General features: G+C 59.3%; 1 protein-coding gene across 1 annotated transcript in view; it reads left to right on the top strand.

Annotated features, from left to right (window-relative positions):
* The first annotated feature begins 4735 nt into the window (after positions 1–4735).
* The window catches only part of Tert (telomerase reverse transcriptase), a 44398-nt gene continuing 29993 nt past the window's right edge, over positions 4736–19140 (top strand). Inside the window, exons 1-3 of the mRNA XM_042695251.1 lie at positions 4736–4954; positions 5415–6360; positions 11232–11427. Coding sequence (XP_042551185.1) covers positions 4736–4954; positions 5415–6360; positions 11232–11427 — 1361 coding nt within the window. The remainder of the gene's footprint in view (positions 4955–5414; positions 6361–11231; positions 11428–19140) is intronic.

The following is a 19140-nucleotide window of genomic DNA, read 5'->3' on the forward strand; positions in this document are numbered from 1 at the left end:
AACAGTGGAAAACCTGTAGCCATTTTCCTGAGCAGTGCCTTTCTTCATGTCTTCCATCCGCTCCTTCCCAAACTCTGCTCTACTCACATTTTTCTGTATTTCTTCTTGTGGTGCTACTGCAGTTTTGAACTGGGGCCAGGCAGAAACTATGCTACTTGAGCTGATACCTCAGTCCTTGTTACTTTACTTTTTCTGATAGGGTCTTGAATTTCAGCCTTGGATCTTGATCCTTCTGCCCGTGCCTCCTGGGTGGCTGGGATCACAGACGTGAACCACCATACCTGGCTATGTATTGGGGTGGTATCTGGCTACCGTTTTTCTTGGGCTAGCCTCAAACGTTTTTATCCTTCCTATGCCTGTCTCCTGGGTACCCAGGGGCCACTTGCACCCAGCAGAATTCTATAATTTCCTTTTTGGGGGACGGGAGGACCTGAACTCTCATTTAGCTTAAGGCTGGTGTTCTACCACTTGAGCCACCCTTCCATTCCAGCATTTTTTTGCTGGTTAGAGATAAGAGTCTCACAGACTATTTTTGCCTGGACTAGCTTTGAACTATGATCCTCATATCTCATCTCCTGAGTAACTAGGATTATAGGTGTGAGGCACTGAGCTTGACCTAATTTCTTGAATTCAGGACTTCATCTGTTGCTCAGTATTTTTTGCTCAAGGCTGGCCTCATGAGCTCACTTTCTCTTCCCCTAAAGTCTTTAAACAGATTGCTTTTCCTATTTCTAATTTTCTTTTAAGCCAATTTTATCTAATTGTATATTCACATTTCTTTTTCTGTTCATTTGACTTAGTTCTTTTTTATTTTTATTTTTGCTGGTCCTGGGGCTTGAACTCGGCCTAGGTGCTGTCTCCTAAGCTTTTGCTCAAAGCTAGCTCTCTACCACTTGAGCCAACTCCACTCCGGCTTTTTCTTTCATTCATTGGAGATAAGGATCATGGACTTTCTGTCTGGGCTGGCTTTGAACCCTAATCCTCAGATCTCAGCCTCCTGAGAAGCTATAATAGATGTGAACTACAAGCACTTGTCTTAGATGTATTTTATATTTCTAGAAGTTTTATCTGCTGTCTAAATCTCCCTGGTCTATTCTGATATCTGGCTGTTTTGTTACATTTAGCCTCCTTTTGTACTGTAAACGTGTGTACAGTATTGTGGAAATCTCCGTAGCTGCAGCTTAGGCTGTGGTTTGGGTGGTGCTGGCTCTTTCTTTGTACATCCATTCCTGATAGTTTTTCCTTGTGTGTTAGGAGTTCTTTGATTTTGTTAAACTAAATTTGTATGAGTCCTGAGACCCAAAATGTCAGCAATTTCTTCCAGAGAAGATTTAGTGTCCAAGTGGCTCTGGATCAGAACTGCTTCCAGAATCCTGTTCTGACAAGCCATACCAAGCTGTGAGGTTTGGAAGGCAGGTGGAAAAGGATGGATTTCCTTCTTGGGCAGCGGAGGGCTGTGGGCTGGGTCGATTAAGCAGGATGTAATGTTTTCTATATGCTTTCGAGGGTCTTCCAAGAGACTGGAAACGGGGGTACACAGGAGAGCCTGATGAAGGCATGCTCCCCAAAGAGGGATGAGGACATCCAAATTGAATTCAGGGCTTGCACTTGCTAGCTGATGTCTCCCAACAGTTTTTTTTTTTTTTGGTTGGTCATGGGGCTTGAACTCTGGGCCTGGGCACTGTCCTTCAGCTCTTCAGCTCAAGGCAAGTGCTCTACCACTTGAGCCACAGTGCCACTTCTGGTTTTCTGGTGGTTCATTGGAGATAAGAGTCTCATGGCCTTTCCTGCCTTGGCTGGCTTTGAACTGTGATTCTCAGATCTCAGCCTCCAGAGTAGCTAGAATTACAGGTGTCAGCCACCGGCATCCAGCTTCCAACATTTGTGTGTGTGTGTGCTGGTCCCAGGACTTGAACTCAGGGCCTGGGCACTGTTCCTGAGCCTTTTGTGCTTAAGGCTAGTGCTCTATCACTTGATCCAGCTTTTTGGTGGTTCATTGGAGATAAGAGTCCCAGAGACTTTGCTGCACAGGCTGTCTTCAAACTGTGATCTTCAGATCTAAGCCTCCTGAGTAGTGGGATTACAGGTGTGAGTCACCAGCACCCAGCTGCAGCACTTGTTGCTTTTAGTTCTTTTTAGGATACAGTCTCCTGTCTGGGCAAGCCTGGCCCAAAAGCCTCCTGTTTACACCCTTATGGAGGTTTGACGGGCAACACCTGCCACTGTGCCCAGCTATTGGTTGAGATGGGATCTCATGAACTTTCTCATCCTGGGCTGGCCTTGAACCAGTGATCTTCCTGAGGCAGACACCGCCTAGGTAACTGGGATTCCGGGTGTGAGCTACCAGAGCCTGGCATGAGTGCCAGTTAACTCCTTTCCTCCTGAGCACACTTCCCAGATGGACGCAGGGCGGTGGCTTGTGGTAACTGCCTTGCTTCCCGTGGCCACAGCCGGTGCCCACCGCCTCACGCTGCTTTGTCAGCAGAGGACGCCTCTCCTCAGGGGCTCACAGCAAGCTTCCCCAAAGGAGTCTGCGGGCCTCTGCAGCCACCCCGGCCTGCCCTGTGTTTCCATATGGGGGTGATTAACACACTTAATCCCATGAGCAAACTCAACCTTTCCACATCCTGGTGGATGATTTTATCTTGGCATTTTGGTAAATTTCATCAAATAACTTTCAAAGGAGCAAAAATCCAAAGATGTAAAACAGGAACTGAACTGTTTGCCCAGCTATATGGATTAAATAACCACATTTGGATGGATTTTTTTTTTTTGCCTTAAGTACTTTTTATTGGTTTTCTTGAGTGGTTTAAAGTGTGGGGGAAAGCAAATAAGAGGTGGGAGCTGTGTGTACATGAACGAAGGTGGCACCGCTGAGGAGGAGAGGGGCAAAAGGACCATGTGACCTCTCCTGGGACCAGTGACCTCTGACCTCACACCTCTGTGGTGGCCTGGGCTCTCAGAGAGCTGCCAGTCTTTGGGATGCCAACAACGTGGTGACCACCACTTAATGTGGTCACCCTTACTTGTGTGCTCCCGCTGTCCAAAGGTGAAAAAAGAACATTGAGAAATTGCCATGCAATGAAATTGTATAAATGACGCACTTGTTATGTTCCCTGGGCCACTGTGACCACTGTGCCAATGTTGGGGCCACAGGAACACCAGCTAAAGCATGGCCAGGTAACAGGTATGGGGGGGGGGGGCGTTGGCCAGCAGGCTGGTAGGCTGGAAGACAGGAAGCGGGACACCAGGGCTACCCTTCCCAGAGGGCCTCTTGGTTCCCAGGGCCCAGGAACAGACCTCGTTCCTGTAGGGATGCCTGGAGCTCTGTCAGCCACTCTGTTTCCTTTCTCTGTCCCCTTCAGAAAAGGAACTTTTGGCCTTTTTGCTGGGGCATCTGCTAAGGTGTGGCCCACCCCCAAGGTCCTGCCTGCCTTGGTTTTTCCCTTGGACCAGGCCTGGTAAGGTGTGGATTGCAGTCCCTCTGCTCACAGCCCTCTCTGAAGGGCTCCACAGACCCAGGGACAGGGGTTCCCAGGAGTCCATGCGGGGACATCCGTCTATTCTGGAGGGAGATTCTGCCTCCTTAGGCCTGAGCCAACTTGTACTCTCCTTCCCCACCGGGTGTGGTGCACGTGTGGCAGAGTTGGCCTTGGTGCTGCGGCCTGTGTAAGTCCCCACGTGACACAGTGCGTTCTACTGCTTGAGCCACAGCTCCACTTTTGGTGTTTTGCTGGTTATTGAGATCCAAGTCTCACAAACTTTCCTGTTGGACCTGGTTTGGATTGCAATCTTTAATTCTCCATTTCCTGAGCAGCTGGGATTACAGGTGTGAGCCACCAGCACCGCAGCCCTCTTCTATCCTGTTTTTGTTGTTGTGATTGTTGTTTTTTGTCAGTCATGGGTCTTGAACTCAGGGCCTGGGCGCTGTCCCTCGGCTCTTTCACTCAAGGCTGGCACTCTGCCACTTGAGCCACAGCGCCACTTCTGGTTTTCTGGTGGTTCATTGGAGATGAGAGTCTCACGGTCTCTCCTGCCCGGGCTGGCTTTGACCGCGATCCTCAGATCTCAGCCTCCTGAGTAGCCAGGATGACAGGCGTGAGCCCCGGGCTCCTGTCTGGGCCTTGGAAATTCCGTTTTCTAGGCTGGTCTCCCCGGGCACCGGACTAGCAGGGCCACTGGCAGCAGCGATTTCCGCACGGCCTCCCGGTCCAGCCAAGAGAAGCCTACGGCTGGCCGGCTCCGCACCTCCCCGGGCTCGGGTCCCAGGCCCGGCCCGGCCCGGCCCGTGCAGACCCGAGGGACTGGGCCGGGGCCCGGGGAGCGGCGCTGGGGACCCAGGGCTCCGCCTCGCCCCTTCCTCCCCGACACCGCGCGGACCTCACCTTCGAGCCGACGTCCCCAGGACGCGCCCCCAGCCCGAGGGCCCGCCCCAGGGACACGCCCCCAGCCCGAGGGCCCGCCCCCAGCCGCAGACTCGCCTTTCCCCGAGGACCCCGCCCTGAGGACACGCCCCCAGCCCGAGGGCCCGCCCCCTGCCGCAGACTCGCCTTTCCCCGAGGACCCCGCCCCGTCCCGAGGACACGCCCCCAGCCCGAGGGCCCGCCCCTTCCGCCGCGGACACGCCTTTTCCTCCGAGGACCCCGCCTCTTCCCGCGGCGCGCGTGCGTTGGAGAGGCGGTGGGCGCGGCGCGCGGTTCGAGCTCGCACGTGCGGGCGCCGGTCGGTCCCCGCTATGCCGCGCAGGCCTCGGTGCAGGGCTGTGCGCGCCCTGTTGCGCAGCCGGTACCGCGAGGTGCTGCCGCTGGCGGCCTTCGCCCGCCGCCTGGGGCCCGAGGGCCGGCGGCTGGTGCGGCCCCGGGACCCCGCGGCCTTCCGCGCACTGGTGGCCCAGTGCTTGGTGTGCGTGCCCTGGGACGCGCAGCCGGCCCCCGCGAACCCCTCCTTCCGCCAGGTGGGCGTCCCCGGGGCTCCGGGCGGGCGGGGGGCGGGGTCCAAGCCTGCGCGCTCAGTACCCTGTGTGTCCCGAAACAACCTCCCCGGGCCCCGACCTCCCCTCCCGGGCCTCGCTCCCCCCCTCCGGGCCCCGACCTCCCCCCACCCCGGTCACGACCTCCCTCCCCGGCCCTGACCTCCATCCCCTCCCGGCCCCGACCTCTCCCCTCCCGGCCCCGACCTCTCCCCCCCGGCCCCGACCTCCCCTCCCGGGCCCCGACCTCCCCCCACCCCGGTCACGACCTCCCCTCCCGGGCCCCGACCCCCCTCCCCACCGGTCACGACCTCCCCCCACCCCGGTCACGACCTCCCTCCCCGGCCCCGACCTCCATCCCCTCCCGGCCCCGACCTCTCCCCTCCCGGCCCCGACCTCTCCCCCCCGGCCCCGACCGGCCCCCCACGAGCCCCTCCGCCCGCAGGAGTCGAGCCTGAAGGAGCTGGTGGGCCGCGTGGTGCAGAGGCTGTGCGAGCGCGGCGCGCGGAACGTGCTGGCCTCGGGCTTCGCGCTGCCCCGCGGGGCGGGCGGCGGGCCGCGCCTGGCCTTCAGCGCCAGCGTGCGCAGCCACCGGCCCAACACGGCGGCCGAGGCGCTGCGCGGCGGCGGCGCCTGGGAGCTGCTGCTGCGCCGCCTGGGCGACCAGGTGCTGGGCCACCTGCTGGCGCGCTGCGCGCTCTTCCGGCTGGTGCCGCCCAGCTGCGCCTTCCAGCTGTGCGGGCCGCCGCTCTACCGGCTGCGCGCGCCCGCCGGGGCCCGCGCCGCGCCGGGGGCCGGGCGGCCGCCCTCCGCGGAGAAGCCCCGGCGCCGGCCGCGCCCCGGCCGCGCGCCAGGCCCGGGTCGGGCCCCGGCCTCCACGGAGACCAAGCGCTTCCTCTACGCGCGCCCGGGCGGCCCGGAGCGGCTGCGCCCCTCGTTCCTGCTCAGCGCGCTGCGGCCCAGCCTGGCCGGGGCCCGCCGGCTGGTGGAGGCCATCTTCCTGGGCCCCGCGCCCGGGCCGCGGCGTCGCCTGCCCCCCCGCCTCTGGCGGGCCCGGCCCCTCTTCCGGGAGCTGCTGGCGAACCACGCGCGGTGCCCCTACGGCCGGCTGCTGCGCGCGCACTGCCCGCGCCGCGCCGCCGCCGCCGCCTCGCGCGAGCCGCTGCGGCTGCTGCGCGCGCACAGCAGCGCCTGGCAGGTGTACGCCTTCCTGCGGGCCTGCCTCCGCCGCCTGGTGCCCGCCGGCCTGTGGGGCTCCGGCCACAACCGCCGCCGCTTCCTGAAGAACACCAAGAAGCTGGTGGCCCTGGGGAAGCACGCCCGGCTGTCGCTGCGGGAGCTGACCTGGAAGGTGAAGGCGCGGGACTGCGCCTGGCTCCGCGGCCGCGCAGGTGAGCCGGACACGGGGAGACACGCGGCGCCGAGGTGTCGGCGTGGGGAGCCCCGGGCGCCGCTGGGTGGTTGGCAAGAGCCGGGATTCCTGGCACAGTGACGGGTGCTCGGGAGGTTGGGTGGATTTTGTCTGATCTCTGCCTCGGGCCCCCTCGGGGTCAGTGGGCAGACACATCCAGACTCCCGCCTGCTTTCCTACCCGCCAGGCACATGGGCTGGACCCAGGGGCCAGAGGAACAGCTGGGACGCCCCTGGCCAGGGGCAGCAGGCCTCCCGGAGCTCCGCCCGAGAGGTCAGCACCTACACGCCCGGCCCCTCACCTGTAGCCGTGAGGGCTGCCCCTGGAAGCAGTGCTCTGCTGATAGACGGGCTCTCATCTTCAGGGTACTGCTGTGCATTAAGGTTTTGTTTTTACGTTGGTTCCTGGGGCTTGAACTCAGGGCATGTGTTCTCCCTGGGCTTCCTTTGCTCAAGCGAGGCTACCGCTCTGCCACTTGAGCCTCAGCTCCACTTCGGCTTCATTTTGGTAGTTTAGTGGAGATACCAATACCAGGCTTTTTGGTCCTGGCAATCCTCAGATCTCAGCCTCCTGAGTAGCTGAGGTTACAGTTGGAGACATGAGCCATCAGGGCCTGGTTTGCTTTACGTCTTGACTCCCTCCCCGACTCCTTCCTTATGCAGAGCCCTTCCTTGCTCCAGTCCATGACCCTGGAGGGCTGATCCTTAGCTGCCATCTCCCTAAGCTGACTATGCGCTTGGGGGAGGGTGGCGGCCGCGGCCAGGCTGGCCGTGTGTGGGGCCTGGCTGTGCGTCCATGCTCGGCCATGCCTGCCTCCCCCTGGTTTCTAGATTTGATGCTGAGATTGGTGCACTCCAGTCTCTCCCTGCCCTGCCTTCTGGTCAGCAATTGTTTCAGGTGTGGAAGGAACCACCTCCACCTCCTTATTAAGATGGATGGCAGCCAAAGTAGACCAGGCTTGCTTTCCATTTAATCTCTCCCTCAGACTCCCAGGACATTTACAGCTCCTAAAAGAAAGATGGCAGAGCCATCTTCCCAAGGTAGCCTTTGAAACCCACGCCCCATCCTCAGAGACACGTCTGGCCACAAAGAACAGGTTGCTCACCGGCCGGGAAAATGCTATGGGCAACAGCTTCGCACCCTGGGGCTTTGCCCTGCTGTTGGCTGGTCCAGCAGCAGCGTTAGGTCTCCCTGGCCCCTGTCAGCTGGAGCTGACCACTGTGCTGCCTGCGGCCCCGGCCCTGCTCTTGGGCTGGCTCATCCTCCGCAGTCCACACCTGCTGTCCAGTGTTGCTGAAGACGGTGCCACAGGACTGCAGCCGAAGGTCATGAGGGCCTCCCACTTGGCCTTTGTCCCCAGCCTTCCCCAAGCACAGGGTCGGCAGCACTGGCTGCACAGCTGTGAGTGACTCTGTGTCCGGGCTCTGTTCCAGTCTCCCGTCGCTGGGTCCAGCTGCACAACCGCTTTCTCTCTTGAGGTGTGGTTGAATGTCTCTCTGCTGCTCCTAGACTCCTGTTTGTTGGCTGTTAGTGTGAGTTCCAGTGTCTGTGGGAACTTACTAGTCCTGTCAGGTCTTTCTTTTGGGTTTCGTTAATTCATCTGATGTTTGTAGTCTCCATCCTTCCTTCCCTCCCTCCCTCCCTCCCTTCCTTCCTTCCTTTCTTCCTTCCTTCCTTTCTTCCTGTGCCAGTATTGGGGCTGGAACTCAGCGACTGAGCACTTTGTGTCAGCTTTTTTTGTTCAAGGCTGGTACTCTACCACTTGGGCCATAAGTCCACTACCAGCTCTTTGGTGCTTAAGTGGGATTAAGAGTCTCATAGAAGCCAAATGCCTACTCAAGAAGCTGAGATCTGAGGATTGTGGTTCAAAGCCAGCCTGGGCAGGAAAGTCTGTGAGATTCCTATCTTCAATTAATCACCAAAAAGCTGGAAGTGGGGCTGTGGCTCCAACGGTAGAGTGCTAGCCTTGAACACAAAAGCTCAGGGTCAGTATCAGTATCCAGGCCCTGCTGGGAACCTAGCTCAGTGGTAGAGCAGTTGCTTAACATTACCAGGGATCTGGGGTCAAACCCCAGCACTCCAATAAACAAAACATGAGCCAGTGGCTCACACCTGTAATCCTAGCTACTCAGGAGGCTAAGATCTGAGGATCGCAGTTCAAAGCCAGCCCCGGGAGGAAAGTCCGTGAAACTCTTATCTCCAGTAAACCACTAGAAAACTGGAGGTGGCGCTGTGGCTCAAGTGGTAGAGCGCTCGCCTTGAGCTAAAGAGCACAGGGACAGCGTCCAAGCCCAGAATTCAAGCCCTACGACCGATCAAAAAACAACAACAACAACAAAACATGAAGCAGCACTGCTAAAAGTATGGAAAGAAAAGTAAGCTAAAGAGCAGAGGCTAGGGCTGGGAACGTGTCTCAGTGGTAGAGTGCTCGCCTAGCATGTGTGAAGCCCACGATTCCATTCCTCAGTACCACAGAGCTGGAAGTGGTGCTGTGATTCAACTGGTAGAGCGCTAGCCTTGAGTGCAGAGAGGTTCAGGGACAGAGCCCAAGCCCTGAGTTCAAGTTCTAGTACCGGCAGAGAAAAAAAATAAAAGAACAGCTTAATTTATGGTGTAACAGCTAATAAAGGATTTGCTTTTCTTGGTATGAGTCCTGGAGCTTGAACTTGGGACCTGGGCACTGTCCCTGAGCTTTCTATCAAGGCTAGCATGCTACCACTTGAGTCACAGCGCCACTTCCGCCTTTTTCTGAGTGGCATATTGGAGATGAGAATCTCAGAACTTCCCTGCCCAGCCTGGCTGTGAACTGTGATCCTCAGATCTCAGCCTCCTGAGTAGCTAGGATTACAGGTGTGAGCCATTGATGCCTGGCCCCACTCCATTTTTTTTAGCTGCTCTAAGTGTTGGTGGACTAGGCTTGCTTTTGATTAGTAGTTGCCTTCTGTATCTTTTTTCTTCTAATTACTTCTTTCAAACTTTAACTGTCTTAGTTTAGGTGCATCTTTTCAATGGTGTATAGATGATATTTGTTGCAGACCTAGCTTGACAGTTGTTGTTTAACTGGATGGCTGAGTGTGTGACTCATGAATGTGTTCTTCTGCCTGTAGTTCTGGGACTTATCCCAGGACCCTGCGCATGCCAGGTGGGTGCTCTTTTGCTGAGCTATATCCCTAGTCCTTGGATTTTTGTAGTTTAGGCTGTCCTTGAACTCATGGTCCTTATGCCACAGCCTCCAGAGTTCTGGGCAGATGCCACCCCTTTTCAGTTTCCTTTCTTCCTTCCTTCCTTCCTTCCTTCCTTCCTTCCTTCCTTCCTTCCTTCCTTCCTTCCTTCCTTCCTTCCTTCCCCCCTCTTTTCTTTCTTTCTTTCTTTCTTCCTTCCTTCCTTTCTTTCTTTCTTCCTTTCTTTCTTTCTTTCTGTTGGTCATGGGGCTTGAACTCTGGGCCTGGGTACTATCCCTGAACTCTTCAGCTCAAAGTGAGCTCTCTACCACTTGAGCCACAAAATCACTTCTGGTTTTCTGGTTAACTGGAGATAAGAGTCTCATAGACTTTCCTGCTTGGGCTGGCTTTGAACCTCGATCTTCGGATCTTAGCCTTCTAAGTAGCTAAGATTACTGGCATGAGCCACTGGCGCCTGGCTTTCAGTTTGCTTTCTATATGCTTTATATCTTTGTTTTCTTGTCATCTTTTGGGTAACGATAAACATTTACTTGCTCTGTTTTTGTTCTGTTTTTGCCAGTGGATAGTTAGAAGTTATGCATACTGTTGCTTTTCTTAGTTGTTTCCTATATTTTTAACTAAGTCTTTGATGTCACCTTTCTCCTGAGCAGTAAGGGCTATAGCATATATGCGAACTTAGACTACCACTTCAGTTAAGGTGCTATTTTCCATTCTTAGATCTATCTTGGGTGCCTTATCTCCAACTTAAACTATTGTTTTCTAAGGTCGCTTTCTACTTTATGTGTGTGTGTGTGTGTGTGTGTGTGTGTGTGTGTGTGTGTGTGTGTGTGTATAGATACACACATATGTATACATTGTCAGTACTAGAGTTTGAACGTGGGGGCCTTGCACTCACTTGGCTTGCTTGCTCACAGCTGTTTCTCTACCACTTTAGCTGTGCCTCCAGGCCAGCTTTTTTTCTGGTTAACTGCCAGTGGAGTCTCAAGGACATTCTATCCCATGCTGGCTTTGAGCCATGATCCTCCAAGTCTTAGCCTCCCCAGCAGGTAGCTGGGATTATGGGTGTGAACCACCAGCGTGCTGCTTTGCTTCTTTGTGGCAGCAGCAGCAGCTGTAGGTGGTGGAGAGTACATTCTACCTTTTCCAGTCTGTGTCAAAGCCATCGTGTTCTGTAGGAGTGTGATCTGAGAGGCGTGCCTGTGTGTGTGTGTATTTTTGTTCCTGTACTGTGATTTGAATGCTTAGCTTTGTCCCTTAGCTTTTTTTGCTCAAGCCTTACCACTGAGTGCTCTACCACCTTAGCAATAGTTCCCTTTCCAGTTTGCTTTGGCAGTTATTTGGAGATAAGAATCTCAAGGTTTTCCTTCTAGGCTGGCTGAGAACTTCAGTCCTCAGATCTCAGCTTCTTGAGTAGCTAGACTGACAGGTGTGACCCACTAGTGCCCAACAGATAAGTGTAATTTTAAGTCTTCCAGTAGCAGTGCTAAACACATACAAACAGGAAAGATGTAACTAGCTTAACACTGTATTTGGTAAGAGCCTGGCAGGCTCTTGGCAGGGTGGACGGAAGATGCCGTCCGTCGCAACTCCATGTCCCGTGCAGTGGGACATGGGCCTCGCGTTGGAGGTTGAGGATCTAGGATGAGTCCTTCCGCATCTCTGGTTCCAGGGGATGGCTGTGTGCCAGCTGCGGAGCACCGGCGGAGGGAGGGGGTTTTGGCCAAGTTCCTGTTCTGGCTGATGGACACGTATGTGGTTGAGCTCCTCAAGTCCTTCTTTTATGTCACCGAGACGACGTTCCAGAAGAACAAGCTCTTCTTCTACCGCAAGAGTGTGTGGAGCCAGCTGCAAAGCATTGGAGTCAGGTACCATGGACGCCGCCTCGCCAGCTTTGTGATGCTGCAGGCTCAGAGCTGTGGGCCCCGGCGGAGTGCAGCAGGGACCCGATTCAAGTCCTGACCTAGCTGGCCAGGGTGGGCGCACCGACTGCCCGGAGACCCCACATTCTTGCCTGAGAAGTGAGAAGTTCAGGCTAGTCTGTCTCGGCACCCTAGCGTAGAGGGAATTCAGGCTGAATGAAAGTTACAGTGGGCAAACACTACGCTTCCGGGGATGGTGTCAGCTGACAAGCTGCCACAACCATCTTTCTTACACGAGGATGTGGGGAGGAGCCGGTCTGGGCGGCTGGGTGTTGGCTAGTTCTGCCTGCAGCCAGGGGTCTGGTGACTGACGTCCCCTGGCGCGCCCTCAGCTCTGATGGGAACCTGTGGTCCCACGCCACCCTCCGCTCGACTCCCGTGTCTCTAGCACCCTGCTCTCCTCTCCCATGTCTCTAGCACCCTGCTCTCCTCCCCCGTGTCCCTGGCACCCTGCTCTCCTCCCCCGTGTCTCTAGCACCCTGCTCTCCTCCCCGTGTCTCTAGCACCCTACTCTCCTCTCCCGTGTCTCTAGCACCCTGCTCTCTCCCCCGTGTCTCTGGCACCCTGCTCTCCTCCCCCGTGTCTCTGGCACCCTGCTCTCCTCCCCCGTGTCTCTAGCACCCTGCTCTCCTCTCCCGTGTCTCTAGCACCCTGCTCTCCTCTCCCGTGTCTCTAGCACCCTGCTCTCCTCTCCCGTGTCTCTGGCACCCTGCTCTCCTCTCCCGTGTCTCTAGCACCCTGCTCTCCTCTCCCGTGTCTCTAGCACCCTGCTCTCCTCCCCCGTGTCTCTGGCACCCTGCTCTCCTCTCTCCTGTCTCTAGCACCCTGCTCTCCTCTCCCGTGTCTCTAGCACCCTTCTCTCCTCCCCTGTGTCTCTGGCACCCTGCTCTCCTCCCCCGTGTATCTGGCACCCTGCTCTCCTCCCCTGTGTCGCTGGCACCCTGCTCTCCTCCCCTGTGCCTCTAGCACCCTGCTCTCCTCCCCCGTGTCTCTGGCACCCTGCTCTCCTCCCCCGTGTCTCTGGCACCCTGCTCTCCTCTCTCCTGTCTCTAGCACCCTGCTCTCCTCCCCCGTGTCTCTAGCACCCTGCTCTCCTCTCCCGTGTCTCTAGCACCCTGCTCTCCTCTCCCGTGTCTCTAGCATCCCTCTCCTCTACCGTGTCGCTGGCACCCTGCTCTCCTCCCCCGTGTCTCTAGCACCCTGCTCTCCTCCCCCGTGTCTCTGGCACCCTGCTCTCCTCCCCCGTGTCTCTGGCACCCTGCTCTCCTCCCCCGTGTCTCTAGCACCCTGCTCTCCTCTCCCGTGTCTCTAGCACCCTGCTCTCCTCTCCCGTGTCTCTAGCACCCTGCTCTCCTCCCCCGTGTCTCTAGCACCCTGCTCTCCTCCCCCGTGTCTCTGGCACCCTGCTCTCCTCTCCCGTGTCTCTAGCACCCAGCTCTCCTCTCCCGTGTCTCTAGCACCCTGCTCTCCTCCCCCGTGTCTCTAGCACCCTGCTCTCCTCCCCCGTGTCTCTAGCACCCTGCTCTCCTCTCCCGTGTCTCTAGCACCCTGCTCTCCTCTCCCGTGTCTCTAGCACCCTGCTCTCCTCCCACGTGTCTCTAGCACCCTGCTCTCCTCCCCCGTGTCTCTAGCACCCTGCTCTCCTCTCCCGTGTCTCTGGCACCCTGCTCTCCTCTCCCGTGTCTCTAGCACCCTGCTCTCCTCCCCCGTGTCTCTGGCACCCTGCTCTTCTCTCCCGTGTCTCTAGCACCCTGCTCTCCTCTCCCGTGTCTCTGGCACCCTGCTCTCCTCTCCTGTGTCTCTGGCACCCTGCTCTCCTCCCCCGTGTCTCTGGCACCCTGCTCTCCTCCCCCGTGTCTCTGGCACCCTGCTCTCCTCCCCCGTGTCTCTAGCACCCTGCTCTCCTCTCCCGTGTCTCTAGCACCCTGCTCTCCTCTCCCGTGTCTCTAGCACCCTCCTCTCCTCCCCCGTGTCTCTAGCACCCTGCTCTCCTCCCCCGTGTCTCTAGCACCCTGCTCTCCTCTCCCGTGTCTCTAGCACCCTGCTCTCCTCCCCCGTGTCTCTAGCACCCTGCTCTCCTCCCCCGTGTCTCTGGCACCCTGCTCTCCTCTCCCGTGTCTCTAGCACCCTGCTCTCCTCTCCCGTGTCTCTAGCACCCTGCTCTCCTCCCCCGTGTCTCTAGCACCCTGCTCTCCTCCCCCGTGTCTCTAGCACCCTGCTCTCCTCCCCCGTGTCTCTAGCACCCTGCTCTCCTCTCCCGTGTCTCTAGCACCCTGCTCTCCTCCCCCGTGTCTCTAGCACCCTGCTCTCCTCCCCCGTGTCTCTGGCACCCTGCTCTCCTCTCCCGTGTCTCTAGCACCCTGCTCTCCTCCCCCGTGTCTCTAGCACCCTGCTCTTCTCTCCCGTGTCTCTAGCACCCTGCTCTCCTATCCCGTGTCTCTGGCACCCTGCTCTCCTCTCCTGTGTCTCTGGCACCCTGCTCTCCTCCCCCGTGTCTCTGGCAACCTGCTCTCCTCTCCCGTGTCTCTGGCACCCTGCTCTCCTCTCCTGTGTCTCTGGCACCCTGCTCTCCTCTCTCCCGTGTCTCTGGCACCCTGCTCTCCTCCCCTGTGTCTCTAGCACCCTGCTCTCCTCTCCCGTGTCTTTAGCATCCTGCTCTCCTCCCCTGCGTCTCTGGCACCCTGCTCTCCTCTCTCCTGTCTCTAGCATCCTGCTCTCCTCTCTCCTGTCTCTAGCACCCTGCTCTCCTCTCTCCTGTGTCTCTGGCACCCTGCTCTCCTCTCCCGTGTCTCTAGCACCCTGCTCTCCTCTCCCGTGTCTCTAGCACCCTGCTCTCCTCCCTCGTGTCTCTGGCACCCTGCTCTCCTCTCCTGTGTCTCTGGCACCCTGCTCTCCTCCCCCGTGTCTCTGGCACCCTGCTCTCCTCTCTCCTGTCTCTAGCACCCTGCTCTCCTCCCCCGTGTCTCTAGCACCCTGCTCTCCTCCCCCGTGTCTCTAGCACCCTGCTCTCCTCTTCCGTGTCTCTGGCACCCTGCTCTCCTCCCCCGTGTCTCTGGCACCCTGCTCTCCTCCCCTGTGTCTCTAGCACCCTGCTCTCCTCCCCCGTGTCTCTAGCACCCTGCTCTCCTCCCCTGTGTCTCTAGCACCCTGCTCTCCTCTCCTGTGTCTCTAGCACCCTGCTCTCCTCTCCCGTGTCTCTGGCACCCTGCTCTCCTCCCCCGTGTCTCTGGCACCCTGCTCTCCTCCCCTGTGTCTCTAGCACCCTGCTCTCCTCCCCCGTGTCTCTAGCACCCTGCTCTCCTCCCCCGTGTCTCTGGCACCCTGCTCTCCTCTCCCTTGTCTCTAGCACCCTGCTGTCCTCCCCCGTGTCTCTGGCACCCTGCTCTCCTCCCCCGTGTCTCTGGCACCCTGCTCTCCTCTCCCTTGTCTCTAGCACCCTGCTGTCCTCCCCCGTGTCTCTGGCACCCTGCTCTCCTCTCCCGTGTCTCTAGCACCCTGCTCTCCTCTCCCGTGTCTCTAGCACCCTGCTCTCCTCCCCCGTGTCTCTAGCACCCTGCTCTCCTCCCCTGTGTCTCTAGCACCCTTCTCTCCTCCCCTGTGTCTCTGGCACCCTGCTCTCCTCCCCCGTGTCTCTAGCACCCTGCTCTCCTCCCCTGTGTCTCTGGCACCCTGCTCTCCTCCCCCGTGTCTCTGGCACCCTGCTCTCCTCCCCTGTGTCTCTAGCACCCTGCTCTCCTCCCCCGTGTCTCTAGCACCCTGCTCTCCTCCCCCGTGTCTCTGGCACCCTGCTCTCCTCTCCCTTGTCTCTAGCACCCTGCTCTCCTCCCCTGTGTCTCTGGCACCCTGCTCTCCTCCCCCTTGTCTCTAGCACCCTGCTCTCCTCCCCTGTGTCTCTAGCACCCTTCTGTCCTCCCCTGTGTCTCTGGCACCCTGCTCTCCTCCCCCGTGTCTCTAGCACCCTGCTCTCCTCCCCCGTGTCTCTAGCACCCTGCTCTCCTCCCCTGTGTCTCTGGCACCCTGCTCTCCTCCCCCGTGTCTCTAGCACCCTTCTGTCCTCCCCTGTGTCTCTGGCACCCTGCTCTCCTCTCCCGTGTCTCTAGCACCCTGCTCTCCTCCCCCGTGTCTCTGGCACCCTGCTCTCCTCCCCCGTGTCTCTAGCACCCTGCTCTACTCCCCCGTGTCTCTAGCACCCTGCTCTCCTCCCCTGTGTCTCTAGCACCCTTCTCTCCTCCCCTGTGTCTCTGGCACCCTGCTCTCCTCCCCCGTGTCTCTAGCACCCTGCTCTCCTCCCCCGTGTCTCTAGCACCCTTCTCTCCTCCCCTGTGTCTCTGGCACCCTGCTCTCCTCCCCCGTGTCTCTAGCACCCTGCTCTCCTCTCCCGTGTCTCTAGCACCCTGCTCTCCTCTCCCGTGTCTCTAGCACCCTGCTCTCCTCTCCCGTGTCTCTAGCACCCTGCTCTCCTCTCCCGTGTCTCTAGCACCCTGCTGTCCTCCCCCGTGTCTCTGGCACCCTGCTCTCCTCCCCTGTGTCTCTAGCACCCTGCTCTCCTCCCCCGTGTCTCTAGCACCCTGCTCTCCTCCCCCGTGTCTCTAGCACCCTGCTCTCCTCCCCTGTGTCTCTAGCACCCTTCTCTCCTCCCCTGTGTCTCTGGCACCCTGCTCTCCTCCCCCGTGTCTCTAGCACCCTGCTCTCCTCCCCTGTGTCTCTGGCACCCTGCTCTCCTCCCCCGTGTCTCTGGCACCCTGCTCTCCTCCCCTGTGTCTCTAGCACCCTGCTCTCCTCCCCCGTGTCTCTAGCACCCTGCTCTCCTCCCCCGTGTCTCTGGCACCCTGCTCTCCTCTCCCTTGTCTCTAGCACCCTGCTCTCCTCCCCTGTGTCTCTGGCACCCTGCTCTCCTCCCCCTTGTCTCTAGCACCCTGCTCTCCTCCCCTGTGTCTCTAGCACCCTTCTGTCCTCCCCTGTGTCTCTGGCACCCTGCTCTCCTCCCCCGTGTCTCTAGCACCCTGCTCTCCTCCCCCGTGTCTCTAGCACCCTGCTCTCCTCCCCTGTGTCTCTGGCACCCTGCTCTCCTCCCCCGTGTCTCTAGCACCCTTCTGTCCTCCCCTGTGTCTCTGGCACCCTGCTCTCCTCTCCCGTGTCTCTAGCACCCTGCTCTCCTCCCCCGTGTCTCTGGCACCCTGCTCTCCTCCCCCGTGTCTCTAGCACCCTGCTCTACTCCCCCGTGTCTCTAGCACCCTGCTCTCCTCCCCTGTGTCTCTAGCACCCTTCTCTCCTCCCCTGTGTCTCTGGCACCCTGCTCTCCTCCCCCGTGTCTCTAGCACCCTGCTCTCCTCCCCCGTGTCTCTAGCACCCTTCTCTCCTCCCCTGTGTCTCTGGCACCCTGCTCTCCTCCCCCGTGTCTCTAGCACCCTGCTCTCCTCTCCCGTGTCTCTAGCACCCTGCTCTCCTCTCCCGTGTCTCTAGCACCCTGCTCTCCTCTCCCGTGTCTCTAGCACCCTGCTCTCCTCCCCCGTGTCTCTAGCATCCTGCTCTCCTCTCCCGTGTCTCTGGCACCCTGCTCTCCTCTCCCGTGTCTCTGGCACCCTGCTCTCCTCCCCCGTGTCTCTGGCACCCTGCTCTCCTCTCCCGTGTCTCTGGCACCCTGCTCTCCTCCCCCGTGTCCTAGCACCCTGCTCTCCTCCCCTGTGTCTCTGGCACCCTGCTCTCCTCTCCCGTGTCTCTAGCACCCTGCTCTCCTCCCCCGTGTCTCAGGCTCCCTGCTCTCCTCTCCCGTGTCTCTAGCACCCTGCTCTCCTCCCCCGTGTCTCTGGCACCCTGCTCTCCTCCCCCGTGTCTCTAGCACCCTGTTCTCCTCCCCCGTGTCTCTAGCACCCTGCTCTCCTCCCCCGTGTCTCTGGCACCCTGCTCTCCTCCCCCGTGTCTCTAGCACCCTGCTCTCCTCCCCCGTGTCTCTAGCACCCTGCTCTCCTCCCCCGTGTCTCTGGCACCCTTCTCTCCTCTCCCGTGTCTCTAGCACCCTGCTCTCCTCTCCCGTGTCTCTGGCACCCTGCTCTCCTCTCCTGTGTCTCTGGCACCCTGCTCTCCTCCCCCGTGTCTCTGGCACCCTGCTCTCCTACCCCGTGTCTCTGGCACCCTGCTCTCCTCCCCCGTGTCTCTAGCACCCTGCTCTCCTCTCCCGTGTCTCTAGCACCCTGCTCTCCTCTCCCGTGTCTCTAGCACCCTCCTCTCCTCCCCCGTGTCTCTAGCACCCTGCTCTCCTCCCCCGTGTCTCTAGCACCCTGCTCTCCTCTCCCGTGTCTCTAGCACCCTGCTCTCCTCCCCCATGTCTCTAGCACCCTGCTCTCCTCCCCCGTGTCTCTGGCACCCTGCTCTCCTCTCCCGTGTCTCTAGCACCCTGCTCTCCTCTCCCGTGTCTCTAGCACCCTGCTCTCCTCCCCCGTGTCTCTAGCACCCTGCTCTCCTCCCCCCTGTCTCTAGCACCCTGCTCTCCTCTCCCGTGTCTCTAGCACCCTGCTCTCCTCCCCCGTGTCTCTAGCACCCTGCTCTCCTCTCCCGTGTCTCTAGCACCCTGCTCTCCTCCCCCGTGTCTCTAGCACCCTGCTCTCCTCCCCCGTGTCTCTAGCACCCTGCTCTCCTCCCCTGTGTCTCTAGCACCCTTCTCTCCTCCCCCGTGTCTCTGGCACCCTGCTCTCCTCCCCCGTGTCTCTAGCACCCTGCTCTCCTCCCCTGTGTCTCTGGCACCCTGCTCTCCTCCCCCGTGTCTCTGGCACCCTGCTCTCCTCCCCTGTGTCTCTAGCACCCTGCTCTCCTCCCCCGTGTCTCTAGCACCCTGCTCTCCTCCCCCGTGTCTCTGGCACCCTGCTCTCCTCTCCCTTGTCTCTAGCACCCTGCTCTCCTCCCCTGTGTCTCTGGCACCCTGCTCTCCTCCCCCTTGTCTCTAGCACCCTTCTGTCCTCCCCTGTGTCTCTGGCACCCTGCTCTCCTCTCCCGTGTCTCTAGCACCCTGCTCTCCTCCCCCGTGTCTCTGGCACCCTGCTCTCCTCCCCCGTGTCTCTAGCACCCTGCTCTCCTCCCCCGTGTCTCTAGCATCCTGCTCTCCTCTCCCGTGTCTCTAGCACCCTGCTCTCCTCTCCCGTCTCTCTAGCACCCTGCTCTCCTCCCCTGTGTCTCTGGCACCCTGCTCTCCTCCCCCGTGTCTCTGGCACCCTGCTCTCCTCTCCCGTGTCTCTGGCACCCTGCTCTCCTCCCCCGTGTCTCTGGCACCCTGCTCTCCTCTCCCGTGTCTCTGGCACCCTGCTCTCCTCCCCCGTGTCCTAGCACCCTGCTCTCCTCCCCTATGTCTCTGGCACCCTGCTCTCCTCTCCCGTGTCTCTAGCACCCTGCTCTCCTCCCCCGTGTCTCAGGCACCCTGCTCTCCTCTCCCGTGTCTCTAGCACCCTGCTCTCCTCCCCCGTGTCTCTGGCACCCTGCTCTCCTCCCCCGTGTCTCTAGCACCCTGTTCTCCTCCCCCGTGTCTCTGGCACCCTGCTCTCCTCCCCCGTGTCTCTGGCACCCTGCTCTCCTCCCCTGTGTCTCTAGCACCCTGCTCTCCTCCCCCGTGTCTCTAGCACCCTGCTCTCCTCCCCCGTGTCTCTGGCACCCTTCTCTCCTCTCCCGTGT

The sequence above is a fragment of the Dipodomys spectabilis genome, unplaced genomic scaffold (assembly GCF_019054845.1).
Source record: "Dipodomys spectabilis isolate Male_0828 unplaced genomic scaffold, ASM1905484v1 ptg000179l, whole genome shotgun sequence".
Lineage (NCBI taxonomy): Eukaryota > Metazoa > Chordata > Mammalia > Rodentia > Heteromyidae > Dipodomys > Dipodomys spectabilis.